Source organism: Acomys russatus, chromosome 6 (assembly GCF_903995435.1).
Source record: "Acomys russatus chromosome 6, mAcoRus1.1, whole genome shotgun sequence".
NCBI lineage: Eukaryota > Metazoa > Chordata > Mammalia > Rodentia > Muridae > Acomys > Acomys russatus.
Window position 1 is genome coordinate 34,049,176 of NC_067142.1, and position 17,189 is coordinate 34,066,364.

A 17,189-nucleotide genomic window follows, 5' to 3' on the forward strand; every position below is an offset into this window, starting at 1 on the left:
GCTATTCTGGACTTACTTTGTAGACCAGGCTGGCCTTGAAGTCACAGAGATCCGCTTGCCTCTGCCTCTCGAGTGCTGGGGTTACAGGCATGTACCACTGCGCCCAGCTATTCATGGCTATTTTAAATAGTGAAATAGAATTGTTTATTTTTAGAACCTGTTTTTGAAGGCAATCTCTATATCCAATGTAAAATTTCATGGAGCTTTTATGACACTTGTGAATATTATTTTATATATGCAATCAGCATTTCCAGGTCTCAGGAGGGGTAGTTAGATGCAGCAGCGGGTAGAGGCACTTGCTGGCAAGCCTGGTGAGCTGAGTGGATCCCTGGAACACACATGGTGGGAGGAGAGAACTGACTGCTTCTGTGTCTTCCTCATGTGCACTCTGACACAGGAGCGCCACCCCACCAGACAAACAAAAGACAAATGCCACATTTTAAAAAGCATTATGTAGATCATTCAGTAGACCCAAAGATGCCACGCTAATAGGTTTTAAGAAGTTTAGAATGAGCTGGGCGTGGTAGCGCATGCCTTTAATCCCAGCACTTGGGAGGCAGAAGCAGGCGGATCTCTGTGAGTTCAAGGACAGACTGCAAAGCGAGTCCAGGACAGACAAGAGAAACCCTGTCTCAACAAACAAACAAACAAACAAACAAATAAAAGAAGTTGAGAATGCCTATGTTTTTATGGCATGGTGCCTCTATCGGGCCTTTTAACTCAGCCCACAAACATTCATATTTATTCATACACACACACACACACACACACACACACACACACACACACAGAGAGAGAGAGAGAGAGAGAGAGAGAGAGAGAGAGAGAGAGAGAGAGTTTTAAAATAGGCATGCCCAAAGAGAAATAGAAAGCCAAGTTAATGCACATTTAAAAAATGAGTGAAGGGGCTGGAGAGATGGCTCAGAGGTTAAGAGGACTGGCTGCTCTTCCAAAGGTCCTGAGTTCAATTCCCAGCAACCACATGGTGCCCTCTTTGGCCTGCAGGCATAGATGCAGGCAAAGTACTGTATACATAATAAATAAATAAATCTTTAAGAAAGCTAAAAAAAAAAAAAAAAAAGTGGGAAAGCCTGAAGTAGCTATAAGTTTTGTTCCCCAGTTAAGTGTGTGTGTGTGTGTGTGTGTGTGTGTGTGTGTGTATTCTAGAGACAGAGTAACATAAGGGAAATCAAGTGGAAGCAACTATGAACACACATGATACAACTATGTTAGTGAAGTGGAAAGATTTTTTGTTTTGTTTTTCTCTCTCTCTGTCTTTGGAGGGAAAGAGGTTAATTCTTGGGGCATCAGTGACGTGGCTTTTGTTTTCTATCAATTTTTTTTTTCGGGTACCTTGAGTTCTGCCCTATGAGGTTGTCATGTCAGGATCTTTTCCTTCAGGCCTCAGTGTGAGCACCAAGAAGGTTGTGTCCTTGGGCTAAGACACTCAGTTGGGCTAGTGAGTTCTAGGAATAGTCTTTGGGCCGTAAAAAGAGAACCAGGTAGGCTTGGCAGGAGGAGAGCACAGGAACCCGGGAAGGCTGTAGGAAGGCAAAAGTCGTTGTCAGTCCCCACGAGCCCAGAGACACGCTAGAATACAGACTCAGGTATGGCATTAGTGTGTGCTGGTTCTTAGTCATGTTGTGGGGGAGTTCTTAGAGAAGCACCCCAGCTTTTTTCTTATATTGCTGATGAAGCAGGAACACGGACTCACAGACACGAAGGTGGCCTGGAGCTCCGCAGAGTGGGAGAAAATGTATTGTCTAAATCCTGCTGCCTACTGTTTCTGTATGGACCCTAATATGTGGGGAATCAGAGGTTGCCCCTTCTCTTGGCATCTCCCTGTTCTGATGGAGAGCCATGAGAGGCTCTCCAGTCACTTTGTCTGTCCTTACCAAATTGGTCCAGCAGTAGGGTGCTGCTGTAGTTTCATTTCCCATCTTTGTCTGAGCTTCCCCATCACTCAGCTTGTACCGAGGCCAGAGGGGGTTCCTGTAAGATCTCAGCCTCTGTTTTCCCTCCATCTTTTCAGGACAAACCTCATCCCAGTTCTCGAGGCTGACCAGTTGTACAGAGTCCAAGGGACAGGCTTAAGTGAAGAGACAAGTGTCAGGCCTCTGGGGGAAGAGTCCCTCCCCATGGCTGCTCCAAGTTCTCAAGGACACCCGCTGGGTGAGAGCTCTCCCCGCCCCCATCACCTGTTACCCAGGCATCCCAAGGCAGGCCTAAGAGAAGCCATGGCAAGGATCTCAGCTCTTCTGCACTTCCTTGCTCCCCAGTCAGGGCCTGAACCCATCTCTACATTGTCTGTTTCCTGTGATATAGCCTCTACTGTGACACCTGTGGGGTGATTTCTTTCATCTGGGCGAATTAATATATTTCTTCCCCCAAAACAGGGAGGAGCTCATAAAATCCTCAGGCTATTGGGCTTCTATATCAGAGAAGATTCTGAGTTATATGAATGGCTTTGGCCTTTTTATTTGGTTTGAAATTGCCATTGAGGTTAAAAGTGCAAATGGGTGTTTTTTCCCATCTCCTCTGAACCTCATACTTGTCGCCTGGGGACTTACCTTGATATTCTGCAGTAAAGGGCCACAGAGACATCGAACGCAATTAGGGTATAATGGAGAAATAAACAGGGCGTTGGTTTAGGGATGTGGGTGGGCATAGTTAGCTAAGAGCCCCCTGGGGGTCAGCATGTGAAAACGGCTGGCTTTAGGACCCTAAGGGAGACAGAGTCAGTGCAGGTCCCTGGGGGAGTTATCTCTGTGGAATAAGGGTTTGGGTATAAGCCTCTGCAGCACCCTGTTCAGAGCCCCACCTGCTGCTCTTGTCATCTTGGTGGGTGCTGGGAAGGTGGAAGGAAGGAATAATATATTAGTGGATGAATGACTGTCAACAGCACAGGAAAGTGCGAGTGTGGCACTGTCTTTGTTGGTGCCAGCATGGCTGTCCTGTTTGGTTCCCCATGTGGTCCATGAACTTCCCAGATTTAGCCAATCTGCAGTGTCGCTCTACTGTGTAGTCGACAGTCAGTGTGCACGTCATTGCCTTGGCTTATAGCCCAGGAGTGTGAGAGAGGAGGACCAGGCACATCATTGGCTCTTGGCCTTATGAGCTGTGGGAGAAAGACAGGAAGGGAGAGGCGCCCCCACGCCACCCTTCTGTGGGAGTCTGTCCACTTCCACTGTTCTGGACAAAATGAAAGGGGAAAGCTAGGAGGAAGGCAAAAGTAAGATAGAGCACAGGTCTTGCCTCCTGGCTGGCTTGCCAGCTGTTTTAGGTGCAGATCTGAGTTCAGGGTACACCTGATGTCCAGGCTTTGTGTCCCAGAACAAGTGTAGCCAAGATAAGTGAAAACACATGTGGGTATTCATAATAATTCATAATAATAACAACCCCCAAATGGAAATAGCCCAAATGTCCATAGATTGATAAATAGATAAATAAAAATGTGTTGTTTATATAGTGGAATATCACTTAGCATTAAGAAGCAATGGAGAGGAGCTGGAGAGATGGCTCAGAGGTTAAGACACACTGGCTACTCTCCCAAAAGTCATGAGTTCAATTCCCAGCAACCACATGGTGGCTCACAACCATCTATAATGAGATCTGGTGCCCTCTTCTGGCCTGCAGGTGTACATGCAGGCAGAGCACTGTATATGGAATAAATAAATAAATAAATATTTTTTTTTTAAAAAGAAGCGATGGAGAACTGATACAGGCTACAGCATGGATGAAGCTTACACACTAAGTGAAAGAAGCCAGTCACAAGCGGACATGTCGGCACACACCTATAATTCCAGCACCCAGGAGCCCGAGGAGGTAGCATTCTGAGCTCCAGACTGGCCTGTACTGTATAGTGAGATCTCACCTCAGAACAAACAAAAGAAGCAAACAAGGCAGGTGCCAAGAACGTGTGCCTTAGGACTGTGTGTGTGAGACACAGAATCAGCTAGTGTGAACACAGCACAGCCTGTGTCCTGTCTGGACATGAGTTGAAGAGGTGCACACCCCTTCGAGAAGCATCGGAACACAGAGAGCAGGGTTAGAGTTTAGAAGCTCGGAAGAGCGTTGCTTTAAACGAAGACCGGGGTTTGTGTTCATCTTGTTGTAGATGTGTATGTATGGGTATGTGGCTATACACATAATACATATATATTATACACACGTGTATGTGTGTGTAGTGGTGCTGAGTATGGAACTTAGGCTAGCACATGCTAAGCAAGTGCTACCATTTAACTAGCCCTGTGGCCGCATAGCAATGGCAACTCTATTACTAATGGAGTAAAAGCTTAATGGGACTACTGTAAACAGTGGGATATTACAAACCACCTGGGGATGAAGACGAAATGTACTGGTAAAGGAAAGATAAAGCAGAGTAAGCATACAAACACCCCCCCCCCCCCCGCCACACACACACCTGTGGTCTAGACATGTAAGACAGAACAGATACCAGCCCAAAGTGTGCCAGAACTAAGGTTCTTTGGTTGGTAGGATCGTGGGGGCTCCCTTTGTCTCTGCCTCCATCTTGCCTCCCCGTTCTTCTGGTTTTCCTATCTCCAGAGAATGCCACCTCTTTGCTCTAGGGCTGTTGGGAGGAGCAAGGCTAGAGAAGTGGCTCTGAAAAGGCTTGAAAAGATCCCAAGCAAGTGCAGGAGGAGGCCAGTATAGAAAGGGAAGGGGATGGGAGTGTCCCTGTGTCACGCGGACAGGCAGAGTGCCCGCTGAGCTGCGGAAGTGAGAGCATTGCTCCTTCTAAAGCGGTGGGAGGTTAGATGTGAACTGCATAGGAAAGCAGTGTGGCCTTTGGAGCGAGGCAGAATCAGTCAGGCTGGGTTCCCACTGGCAGCTGGGCGGCCCCAGGACTGTTTAACTCTCTGAGCCTGTTTCCCCAGCTGTTAAGTAAGAAGAAACAAACAACCAAACACTCCTCGGATTGTTGTTTGAATTTAGCAGCTCCCACACAGCAGGCACCTGTCACAGCCCTGAGAATGCCCGCACTGGTTGTTGTCTCTGCACACTGTGGATACCTGTGCTCAACACCTTTGCACTACAGAGGGAGACGCATCCATAGCCGTTAGCTTGGAAATGTCTCCTGGTCCTTTGGGCAGAGCTTCTGCAATGTTTACCCTCTTCTCTCTTCCTCTCACCCGCAAGCTGTCCCCTCTGCCACCATGAGAAACATCTTCAAGAGGAACCAGGAGCCCGTGGTGGCTCCTGCCACCACCACTGCCACAATGCCTGTCGCACCTGCTGACAACTCCACAGAGAGCACAGGCACTGGGGAGACCCAAGAAGACATGTTCGCCAAGCTGAAGGACAAATTCTTCAACGAGATCAACAAGATTCCCTGTGAGTGGCCCTGGTGGCCAGGAGGGTTACAGCCTACAACAGGGCTGGGCAGAGGAGGTGGGGGAGCCACTGGGATGTGATTAGCTGGACTCTTTCTTTGGGTCCCATTTTGGATGTGCGCACCCCCACCCCATTACACATGGGCTGGGATTCATGAGCCCACCAAGGGAGTTATGTTACATGCCCTGTGCTACAGGAGGCAAGTTCCTCCCCAAAGATGAAAATAAAAGGTGAAAAAAAAAAAATAGGATAGGAATCATTATTTAGGTTTTCAGGTGACTTTAGAAATCGCTTTATTTTAGAGTGCGGAAAGTTAAGCTTTCTGTACAAGTGGAAAAGGATGTGGAACTAGGGTCCCCTTTGCAGGGAAGGCCACACTAGTGGGAGCCAAGGCTTCAGGACCATGGAGAGCATCATGGAGGGGGCAGATTGGGGTAGGGGTGGGGTCAGGGGTCCCCAGCCCTTTTGGTTAAACAAGGCCAGTCTTTCTGGGGAAGTATAGTTCATGAAACCTTTCTGCTTCTGAGACTGCCCAGAGTCAGGGTCCACAGGGCTCTTCCTCCCCTTGCCTGTGATGAGGATGAGTCAGTTGGGCAAAGATCAAAGGAACCGAAAAACTCGGTCAGCATATACTCCTGGCTGCTAAGCCAGCAGGCTGTGTCCACAGGGGCATGTGTATATGTGAGGTGTGTGTGTGTGTATGTGGGGTGGGAGGATTGGGAGTCACAGCCCCAACACACATCTGCCCGTGCTTGGGATGAGGGCGTGTGAGGCTCAGCGTGTTGACGCCGGGGCTCTCTGTGTGGGCAGTGCCACCCTGGGCTCTGATCGCCATGGCTGTGGTTGCTGGCCTCTTGCTGCTAACCTGCTGCTTCTGCATCTGCAAGAAGTGCTGCTGCAAGAAGAAGAAGAACAAGAAGGAGAAGGGCAAAGGCATGAAGAACGCCATGAACATGAAAGACATGAAAGGGGGCCAGGTAGGACGCTGGGGGAGGGGCCCTGCCTGGCTTTCCCGGAGCTGAAAGGTGAGGCAAAGGCGGGCCCTAATGGCTGCATCTATGGTTGTCAGGCCATCCGCCCCCGAGCTGGAGGGCAGGGACTTACCCACAGGTCACCATGAGCTCACCCTTGGAAAGGCGAAACAAGGGAACAATCTATGGACTCCCAAGGAGGCCACTAGGACAATGATGGGCATCAGGAAGACACCATTGGGTAACATTGAATTTTCCTGCCGGGAAAAACTGAAGGATAGATATATCTAGGTGGGTGGGTTGAGGGCTCAGATGAGATGGGGGGTAGGGGGAAAGGGAGACAGGACCATGCGGCGCCCATTACTATCAGATAACCATCTATTGAGCCCAGCCTGTTGCTGTTGGTTACGGCAGGTCCCTTGGCACATCAGCCCTTCCTCTAAGTTTAGCGTCTGGTGTGTCACAGTCTGTTGTCTGTTTGGGGAATGACTAGGAGAAGTTATCTCAAGGCATCATAATGAAAGCTGGAAGGAGGGAGGGACACAGCTCAATAGGCAGCCAGGGTCATGATGGCCTTTGAGTGTTCATGTGTTGTCTGTGTGCCTATGTTCACCTCAAAGCCTACAGTGTGCATATATGTGTGCGCGCGCGCGCGTGTGTGTGTGCATGTGCATGTGTGCATGAGCACACATGGATATATTTATGCACATGTGTGCTAGTGTGTATGCATGTATGTGTACATATGTGTGTATTCTTGTGTATATGCATAAGTGTGTGTGTGTGTGTGTGTGTGTGTGTGTGTGTGTGTGCGCGCATGCGTGCAACCCAGCCTCATCTCACCAAGCAGCCATGACTTCAGGATTAGCATAAGCTGAAGGATTTTCTCTTATATCACTCCCTTCTCTTTCTGCCTCTCTGGACTCACCCTGTTCCTGGCTGCCTGGACTGCAATCCTGGTATGTCTCTCCCAGGTTGGGTAAATCTGAGCTGGGCAAAGGACTGAGAGGGTTTTACAAGGGAAGTGAGTGCCCTGCCGCAAGAGGCTGTATGGCTGGTGGCCTGGTGCCTGACCCCACAGAAAGGAAAGCTTCTTGCCCACGCCAGAGTCATGTCTTCCAAGTGAGGGCCTAAGGGTTCTGCCAGGGGGTCCTGGGAGCTGTGAGGGAGCCGAGCCCCTGCACAAGCCACTCTCCCATGTCACATGTCGGTTTCTGCAGTCTACCTTATACCCTGCGGGCAAGACAGGCCCAAGCTGGGGCATCTTCCCACAGCATCCCTGGACGTGCTCTGAGTCAGGCTCTTGTCTTTGTGAGGCGTTACTGGTCTGCTTTTCTTCTTTCAACTCCTTTCTCCCCACCCGCAGCTCTCCTAGGATGATGACGATGCAGAGACGGGCCTGACCGAAGGGGAAGGTGAAGGCGAGGAGGAGAAAGAGCCAGAGAACCTGGGCAAATTGCAGTTTTCTCTGGACTATGATTTCCAGGCCAACCAGGTATGTGGGGCTGGGCAAAGGGGACAGGATGTGGGCAAAAGTGGTTACTCTGGAGACAGGTGGGTCCTGTGTCCTCCCATGGAGTGGGCAGTTGGAAGCCACAGCACAAATATATCCTTTGACTTTGACCTTGCCTTTGGCCATAAGTCTCAGATGAAGGTATCAGATGAACTGTGCTAGTAACATACTTGTTGAGGTTGGCCTGGCCCCACTCTCCATATTCCCACTTGGGGTGGGAGTAGGGTGTAGGCAGGAGACTGGACTTTGACTAGATCTGGTGCTGGAGCAATCCAGAGACTCAGACACCCTTTTTTCTCCACAGCTCACCGTGGGCGTCCTGCAGGCCGCTGAACTCCCTGCCCTGGACATGGGCGGCACCTCAGACCCTTATGTCAAAGTCTTCCTCCTCCCAGACAAGAAGAAGAAATATGAGACCAAGGTGCACCGGAAGACGCTGAACCCCGCCTTCAACGAGACCTTCACTTTCAAGGTGATGGAAACTAGAAGGAAGACTCCAGCTCCCTCTGCCCCTGGGTTCTGTGCATCTTGCCCTGGTCCTCAGCCACAGCTAGGGTCCTGGGATGGTTTCAGTATGGCACAGTAGCAGGCTGCAGTAGGCTCCCTCCCATCCCATACGCTGGTCTCTACACTTTGCCTGGTACCCATCGGGCAACACAGCCCTGAGCCTGGGGATCTCCCCACAGCATCCCCTAGAAGCGAGCAAGCCGCTTTGTCCCCTTCTAACCCCATCTGTGCCCTACAGGTGCCATACCAGGAATTAGGAGGCAAAACCCTGGTGATGGCCATCTATGACTTTGACCGCTTCTCTAAGCATGACATTATCGGGGAGGTGAAGGTGCCTATGAACACCGTGGACCTTGGCCAGCCCATTGAGGAATGGAGAGACCTCCAAGGCGGGGAGAAGGAAGAGGTAAGGACGGAGAAGCCAGGTCTCTCACTGTTCACAGAGGCTTGCTCCTCCACTTGTATATTGGGAAGAGTGGTGGTTTGGAGTCAGGTCTGCTGGGTGAAGAGTCCAGCTCCCCACTGCCTGGCTGTTGACCCAAGGGGAGCTAATTAAACTGAGGCCTTCTTCTAGAAGCTTCCAGCTGGGAATTACCTGCCCATGCAGAGTGCCTTGCACAGGGCCTAGTGTCTGTCAAGCAAACCATGACATGACATAAGGATGCCATTGTCATTGTTCCTTTTAAGGTCCCACTGCCAATCAGACTGTGGGCCTCAGCTTACCCACCAGAAAAAGCCAGCCGTGCTGCTAAAGGATTCTCAGTGTGTGGCTTGTCTTCCTAGCGACCTCCACAGCAACCAGCCCCTCATTTGCTGTGGGCCAGAACTCCCATTTCAGCTACTTTGCCGGCATCAGCACCTGGTTCAGCCAGGCCCCTGGAGTTGCTGACACGGTGCTCGGTGGAGGTACAGGGATAAAAGCCCTAGGCCTCCTTCTGTAGCTGGGCCTTGTCCTGTTGTCAGAGGTGAAGCCCTGAACACCTAAAGGAGGGCATGTGCGATTGGTTGGCCTTACCCTTTCCCTGGCAGGCCCCGTGCCTGAGAAACTGGGGGCTGGCGGAGGCCTTAAGTCTGGAATCCTGGGACCTCTGCTGCCCGGCGCTACACTGCTGTCTGCCTCTGAGGAGCAGTGCCCTTGGCAATCTGAGTTTCTTGTTGGTTACAAATAGTTCTTGCCTTATCCACACAGAAGGTTTAAGTGACATAATAAAAGGAAAGAAAAGTGTTTTTGAGAACCACATGCTGCAAGCCCAGTGGCTGATGGGGAAAAGATGGCTGCGGGCAGGAGCGATCAGGGAGGAAGCTCCCAAAATGCTTGGCCTCCCAGCACCTGCTCCTCATGCGTTTCTCACGTCAGCTTGATGGGGATCTGAGCATACCCTACATCTGCCAGGTCTTTCGGGTCCCTCTACTATAGTTGCCTCTGTGAGTGTCAGCTTTCCCAGGCTGTGGCTGGGAACTGCAGTGCGAGGTACTGATGTTGAAAGCTGCAGACTGTCCCAGCTACGTATGTGGGAGCTGGTGACTTAAGCAGAAACCACTGTGCTTTGCCGGTCTTGGCGAGATGGGGCCAGCCACACTAGAGGCCACTGGGCTAGCTGAAGTGACCTAACCCCTTGCTTCTTTCCGTGGCCAGCCAGAGAAGCTAGGCGACATCTGTACCTCCTTGCGCTATGTGCCCACTGCTGGGAAGCTCACGGTCTGTATCCTGGAAGCCAAGAACCTCAAGAAGATGGATGTGGGCGGCCTTTCAGGTAATGCAGAACCTCTGGCCGCCAGTGTGTGGCACCAGTGAGCCAGTCTCTCTGCTCCGAGTCCCTGGGGCCAACGATAGAAAAAGCCTTACCTGTTGCGAGGCACAGGCTTTCCAGTGCCACCTTTCTCCCATGCTGCCTGTCCATATCTGAGTCCTCTCCCATTGCTCTCTAGCCATGCTCTGTGGGCCATGGAGAAGACAGAAGAAATTCATTCTCCAAATGAGCTAATGACACGGCAGTTTTTTTCCAGGAAGTATGAGAAATGGCAGGGCTTAGCCCAAAGTCTGCCTTTCTGCCATGCCACCAGAGTAGGGGATTTTTTTCCCACGAGAGGCTGTAGGCTCTGCCAGCTCTGTTCCAGAAGGGATGATCTAGGTCTCAAGTTTATCTGACAGTGAATAGGGCTAGTCTGTGCCACAGGATGCTGATAGGTAAAGCCTACCACCTCTGCGGTGCCTCCTCAGACAGTGAGCCTGGTAGCTGGGCTTTGGCTCTGCCACTGATCCCCCACATGTGACGCTGGACTGGTCATTTCCCTCCTGTGTCCTCAGATTCTCATAAGCAAGGTTAGGAAGACTGGATGGGCCAGGGTCAGGACTCGGCGGAAGTGTGCTTTGCCTTTCCCGCCTTTCTGACTCCTGCCTAGCCCAAGTACCTCACCTGTAAGTCCCCACACTTCCTCTCATAGGCCTTTCTTAAGCTCAGAAGTTCCCTAGGAGACTATAAGTGAACAGTTAGGGTGGCCTAACACCTTTGCCACCCATGACCCAGATGTGACTCTTCTGCTTTGGGGACTTTCTGTCCTTCCTCTGGGCTTCCCAGGGTCTCTCTGCAGAGACCCTGGGACCACTGGCCAGGGCTGAGGTGTCTCTTGGGCTGGGACTCTCTCTGCAGACCCTTACGTGAAGATCCACTTGATGCAAAATGGAAAGAGACTGAAGAAGAAGAAGACGACGGTGAAGAAGAAGACCCTTAACCCCTACTTCAACGAGTCCTTCAGCTTCGAGATCCCCTTTGAGCAGATCCAGGTGCTTAAGCCTCAAGGGCCTTAGGACTGTGAGCTCACCAGAGCAGCCTGTGGGACAAGTGCACTTGGGTGGGGAAGAATCTGAGTCTGGCGATGCTGGGGGGTGGGACTCTGCAGAGGACTTGTCTGATGGGCCCCCATTATCCGAAAAGATAAACATGAACTAAAATTTAAAATTCATATTTTTTTTTGTATATCCGTATCATTTGCATTATCGACTGACAGAGGAGAGAGTATGAGTTTTAAAAGGCATATGTGGGCTGGAGAGATGGCTCAGAGGTTAGGAGCGCCGCCTGCTCTTCCAAAGGTCCTGACTTCAGTTCCCAGCAACCACATGGTGGCTCACAACCATCTGTAATGTGATCTGATGCCCTCTTCTGGCATGCAGGTGTACATGGAGGCAGAGCACTGTATAATAATAAATAAATAAATCTAAAAAAAAAAAAAAGGCATATGTATTTGAGGAACCCTTGTGTACTTTGCATTTTGTGCAGCACTTTGTGTTTTTTATTATGTGTCCACTGACCTCATGAGAGGCCACTCCCATCCCATAAAGTCTTGCGTGCCTAGAGCATTGTGTAGGCTCAAGTATATCTGCTGGCAGAAAAACAAGTATTTAAAAAAAAAAAACAAAACTGTGGCCTCCACCTCCATGTACTCTGACGTTTAACTGGAGCTAGAAGCCAGAAACCTGGAGGCATCCTTTCCAAGTCATTTGCAGTATAGACTGACAGAGGGGAGAGTACGCCGTGGGTCCCCACTTCTCCTTTGAATTCCTTCCTTCCTTTGCTTGCCTTGCAGAAAGTCCAGGTGGTTGTCACCGTGCTGGACTATGACAAGCTGGGCAAGAACGAAGCCATCGGCAAGATCTTTGTGGGCAGCAACGCCACAGGCACGGAGCTGCGGCACTGGTCCGACATGCTGGCCAACCCCCGGAGGCCCATTGCCCAGTGGCATTCTCTTAAACCTGAGGAGGAAGTGGATGCCCTCTTAGGCAAGAACAAATAGGCAACAGCAGCTGGGGGCGCATGGCCCCCCCCGCCCGCCGAGGACACTGACAAGATCCAGAGCTATCAATACCTCAGTTATGCGACCTTAGAGGTTTCTTCATTTGTTTGCGGTGTGTCCCGTTCTTTTTTTTTTTTTTTTTTTTCCCCTTCCTTTCTCTCTTTTTAAAGACCAACTTCCTTTTGGTGGCTGCGTGAAGAGAGAGTCCCCTAAGACGTGAAAGAGAAGCCTGGCTCTGTTTATTGTCCCAGGAGCTGTCCTTGTTGCATGCTGTCAGGGTTTCCCCTCACTCCGTCAAGGCTTCATACAGGTCTCATCCTGAGTGAGGCCCTCTACAGGCAGAAAGCAGGTTCTGCTTTCCTGGGTTTCTGGACCAACAAAATGGCAAACACATTCTGTTTCTTGACTGCGAAGGCAACACAATGGCCGGCGTTGTATGTGTGCGTGCGTGGGTGCGTGCGTGGGTGCGTGCGTGGGTGGGTGCGTGCGTGCGTGGGTGCGTGCGTGTGTGTGTCCATCCATCCCCACCTGCCTCTGTCTTTGAGTATCTCCCGTCATTTCTGGAACGAGCCACGGACCATGAAGCTGTGTGAGAGGAGAAAGTCTTCAGGGACACGCCCACCGCCCGAGTGGGAGGCCTGTCAGCGTGGGAAGAAAGCCCAAAGCCCTGGTCAGGTGACGGGAGCTCTCAAAGTCCGTGTGAATGGCCATCTGGGAGGTGGCAAGATGTGGTACTGGCTGCGTTCAGAACTAGGACCAAAGTCCTTGATGGCATCACAGACATCCTCTTGTCAGTCATGGCTTCTTCCCCCAGGAGTGGGGTTTTGGGGACATCCATGAAAATAGACTATTCATTAGATTGGTCGGACTCTACCAGAGACCGCCAGCCCAGGTTGGCGTTCTGGTTGACAACATCAAACCCTGAAGAAACAGAAGTCCCATTACTCAGCCTAAAATTAAGCTCCTGGATCTTCGCCTCATCCAGTGGGAAGCAGACGCTCCCCCCCCCCCGCCCCCCGCAGAGTACAAGCAGCAGCGCGTTCATTTGCATTCATGCACCATCTTGCTTTTGTTTCTGTTTCCCTTTTCGTGTAAGTGGAAAAACACTGTCTGAAGACAAGTGCTCTGACAGGGCCAGCGACCCTTAGAGGAAGGCTTAAGTGTTTAGTTCCCTTGAGGTCCAGGTAAGGAGGAGGCAGCAGGAAGGGGGGTATGGGTGGATAGTGGTGAGCTAGGCGGCTGTGCTGAGCTCCTCACAGCTCCTCTTCCTGAGCCTCTGGACCCTTTGGCTCTCTATGACTGTAGCTGGAGTGGCCCAGGCAGACCTGTGGAGAGGCCCCATCCCTCCAGTCCTTAGAGACACTTTTCTCTGAATGCTAGGAAACACAGGGCATTCATTTCAAATGGATGATGGCAGAAACCTGCTCCGGTTTCTACCCTGTGTTGTCTCTTCCCTTTCCTGTTTTGTACTTGTCCCCAGCATTGATTTAAAAAAAAAAAAAAAGCCATATATATGTTAGTCAGGCTTGCATTGGGTACCGTTCTGAACCCTCAGCCTGGGTAGGGGAGTTGGGTTCCATGAAGCCAGAGGCTGCTGTGTTCCCTTGGTCTTGCTTCTGTCCTGGAATCTCTCAGGCTTTTGTCTTCTTACCACAGAAAATACACAGCTCTCCTGAAGCCTGGGCAGGTCAGCTTCTTCAACAGCAAATGTGGCGGAACTTCTGTTCTGCCCCCTCTTCTCGTAAGTGTGAGAGATGGATGGTGGCATAGAGTTTGGCTTTGAGAACCCAGCCTGAAGGAGGTGCAGAGTATCTTTTAATTTTAATGAAAATGGAGGGATATGTGGGTTTGCTTTGCTTTACTTTGCTTTTTTTTTTTTTTTTTTTGGTTTAAATAGGGAGTGAGGTAACCAGAAACGGGCTGCAGTGTGAGGTTTGGTCTGCCTGTCTTTTAGACACCCTTCTGCTATTGGTCCTTGGTACATGGGGACTTTTAGACTTCATACACTCTCTGTATGTGTCTTTATGACAAACATGAAGGACTGATAGGATTATGGGTTGCAGTCCCTGGGACCAGAGTTCTGGTGGGAAATTGTCAGGCAATAGGGCACACTCAGTTGGTTAAAGAACTCCAGGGTCTTGGTATGGACATCGGATGCCACTGGATTCTTTTCTGTGGAATTTTGGTGCTTTCCAAGCTCCCTCCCCGCACTGGCTCTTCTCACCCACATTCTATAAACCTCACTCACAGGAATTCCCCTTATCCTTCCTCCTGTATTTTTTCAGCCTCTCCCAGTTCACTGTGGATTTCTCTCCTATGAGCGTCAGTCAGCCCTCCCACAGCCCACAGTCCTACTGCACTGCTGATGGGGAGAGGAAGAATGGTAGGTGCCTCTGGGCTTTGACTGTCCCTGGTCTTAGAGGCAGGCTAGAGCTCATTACTGTGGGCAGCCTGCCAGGGCTTTTTTGACTCTGATCACCAGTTTAGCCAGCATGGATGCTGGGAGTGGCTCCTCCGCAGGCTCAGGGTTGGTCCCCAACTAGCCACCCAAGCAGATGGCACCTATCCAGGCCCAGGCACTTGGCAGGAACATGTTGAGGCTTAAGGTTTTCTGTACTAGGGGAGCTGATGTGACCCAAACTCCAGCACTGCATTTCAAACCTTCACTGCCATGGGGGTTTATTTCGGGGGGGGGGTTGTCTAGGGGTATCAGCACTAAGTAGAGTGACTGGTGAGGGAGTCTTGATACGTCTGTGGCTGAAAGTTTTTTATCCCAAAGTGTGGCCCAAAGAGAGGAAAGTACTTATGAGTTTGTTTTGCTTTTTGTTGTTGTTGTTGCTTTTTTTTTTCCTTTTTTTCTTTTAGAGAGCTCAAGACTATGAATGCCCAAACCCAACTCCACTCAGGATCTGGGGGCATGTGTCCTCCCTGAAATGGTCCTCCCAGAAGAGAGGCAAGCTCTGCAGTGCTGTGGGTAGTTTTTGAGACTTAGAAACACAGGTGGAGTGAGGCTTGGGGAGTGGGGAGGGTCCCCACTCCAGTAGGTGCTTGGAACAAGCAGGGTGATGCCCAGCCCAAGACACTGGTCTTCTTTCTCCCCAGGAAGGCGACACATAGCTTTGTTTCTGTAGGAGTGGTCTGGGGTAATTTTGCTGACCCAAGATTCAGTGAGAGAGGTGGGAGGCTACCACAGGCCTCTTGATAAAAGTAGCTTTTATAAGCATGCCACCATACTATACATAAGAGCTGGGGTGGGTGATGGCAGCAAAGAGAAATCCCTTGTTCCTTTATGTCCTATGTGCTATGTCAGTTCTTGAAAATCCTGGGTCTCCCAACCCTGTGAGGGACAGCCTGCCTTTGAGGGTTTACTTAGCAGCAGTCTCCCTGAAGGTAGGAAGAGATTGAATTTTCCCTATCCTTTGCTTGCCCCTCTGCTCTGTGTCCACCCTACTGTAGGCTGGCTGGGTATCAGCAGGTGGCCCAGGTCCCCATAGTGGCTGCTAGGTTTGGCAAATACAAACACAGGCTATTTGGTTAAACTTGAATTTCAGATAAAAAAATTTGAAGTATTAGTATATCCTATGCAGTATTTGGGACATACTGTACTATAGACAGTGATTCATTGTTTAATGTGAAATTTAATTGGCTAATCCTATATTGAGTCTGGCAGTGTACCTCTGGCTACTTCACCCCTCTTTTCTTCAGTCCCAGGGGCCAGAGGCTGGTTACCACAGATCTGATTTAACCTGTTTTTTGAACTGCGATATTGAGAAGGGGACACTGTGACTTGAAGATATATGAATATACTTTATTTTTTAACAACAAAACAGGAACCTTCTGAAGCCATCGAGCCTCATCTGACCCCTCCATGTGCATTTAGTTATATATTATAAAAGAAGATGTTATCTATAAACACATGAGCAGAATCTTGTTCAGTCAAGATGCATGTCTACACTGTAAATAGCCGCATGGCAATGCTGAGAGTCCCCTCGATCTCCCATCCCCCAAACCCCTTTTACAGAACTGGCTGCTCCTTGATTTTATGTTGTGTAAAGTCTTTGTCCTCAGCCCCACCTTACCTCCCCTACAGGAAATGTCTGCAGTGGGAGACAGTGTTCTGGCCCCAGCGCCAGCCCTGCCTGGGGAAGACCCTGGAGGACACTAGCCCTGAAGGCAGGTCTGCTGCATGTCTGCAGGGTTAACCCTTGGGGCCCAGTGCACTGTGTCTAGCCGGGTGTCTGGTGTCCCGTTGCTTCTATGTTCCGTGTGTGTGATGTGGTTCCTTCTTCCCACTGTCTTGAATAAACTGAAAAGCCATAAAGGGGCCTCCTACTGGAGGCTGCCCTCCACTCCTCCCAGGAGCCCCCCTGTCCCTCTAACTGGCTCCCCACAGAACACTTGTGAAGGGCTCACCTGTCTGTCACCCTCTTTGCTCCCTCAGCCCTGTGTCATGAGGACAGTTGGTGTTTCAGGGCTTCTGGTGGGGTCTCAGGAGATGCCCCTGGCTGGCTTCCTTAGCCTAAGTCTGACAGTGGGACTCAGCTCTGCCCTGGCCATAAGCAGGCCAGTGGGAGTGACTCTGTGTCTTGGATATCATCTTAGAGGCCTGGAGGCAACCAGGGTTTTTAGAAGCAGTCAGCAGCCCAGCCTGGGATGAACAAGGCCAGCCCTGCCTACTTCTCCTTGAGCTGTCAGGGCCCACAGAAAGCAATGGAGTGACCCACAGGGAAAGCCTGGAACTGGCCACCCACACTCCCTCTTTGGTTTGGCAGTGCCACAAGAGCAGGGTGCCCTTGAAAGTAAGGTGGAAGGTGTAGTGATAAGGGGTGACTCAAAACAGGGGACACTGGGCTTTGGCCTGACTCACATCAGCTCACACGGTAGCCTGAGCAGGCATGGCAAGTAGTAACTGTATGGGTAGACAGGGCTGGAGCAGCTTGGGCGCCCACAGGACCCTCCAGGAGGGCAGAATTGGGCAAGTGCATTGGAGAAGGCCAGAGGCAACAAGGTGGCTCCTGCCATTCACAGATCATGATGCCTGAGCTGGTCCCAGG

General features: G+C 50.7%; 1 protein-coding gene across 2 annotated transcripts in view; it reads left to right on the plus strand.

The window, feature by feature from the left end:
- Window positions 1-12,255, plus strand: part of Syt2 (synaptotagmin 2) — a 102,047-nt gene extending 89,792 nt beyond the window's left edge. For both annotated transcript variants that reach the window (XM_051147453.1, XM_051147452.1), the window contains exons 2-9: window positions 5,161-5,355; window positions 6,166-6,332; window positions 7,699-7,818; window positions 8,141-8,308; window positions 8,582-8,749; window positions 9,980-10,097; window positions 10,995-11,128; window positions 11,929-12,255. In XM_051147453.1, the coding sequence (XP_051003410.1) occupies window positions 5,178-5,355; window positions 6,166-6,332; window positions 7,699-7,818; window positions 8,141-8,308; window positions 8,582-8,749; window positions 9,980-10,097; window positions 10,995-11,128; window positions 11,929-12,135 (1,260 nt within the window). In that variant the 5' untranslated portion in view covers window positions 5,161-5,177 and the 3' untranslated portion in view covers window positions 12,136-12,255. The remainder of the gene's footprint in view (window positions 1-5,160; window positions 5,356-6,165; window positions 6,333-7,698; window positions 7,819-8,140; window positions 8,309-8,581; window positions 8,750-9,979; window positions 10,098-10,994; window positions 11,129-11,928) is intronic.
- The last annotated feature ends 4,934 nt before the right edge of the window (window positions 12,256-17,189 follow it).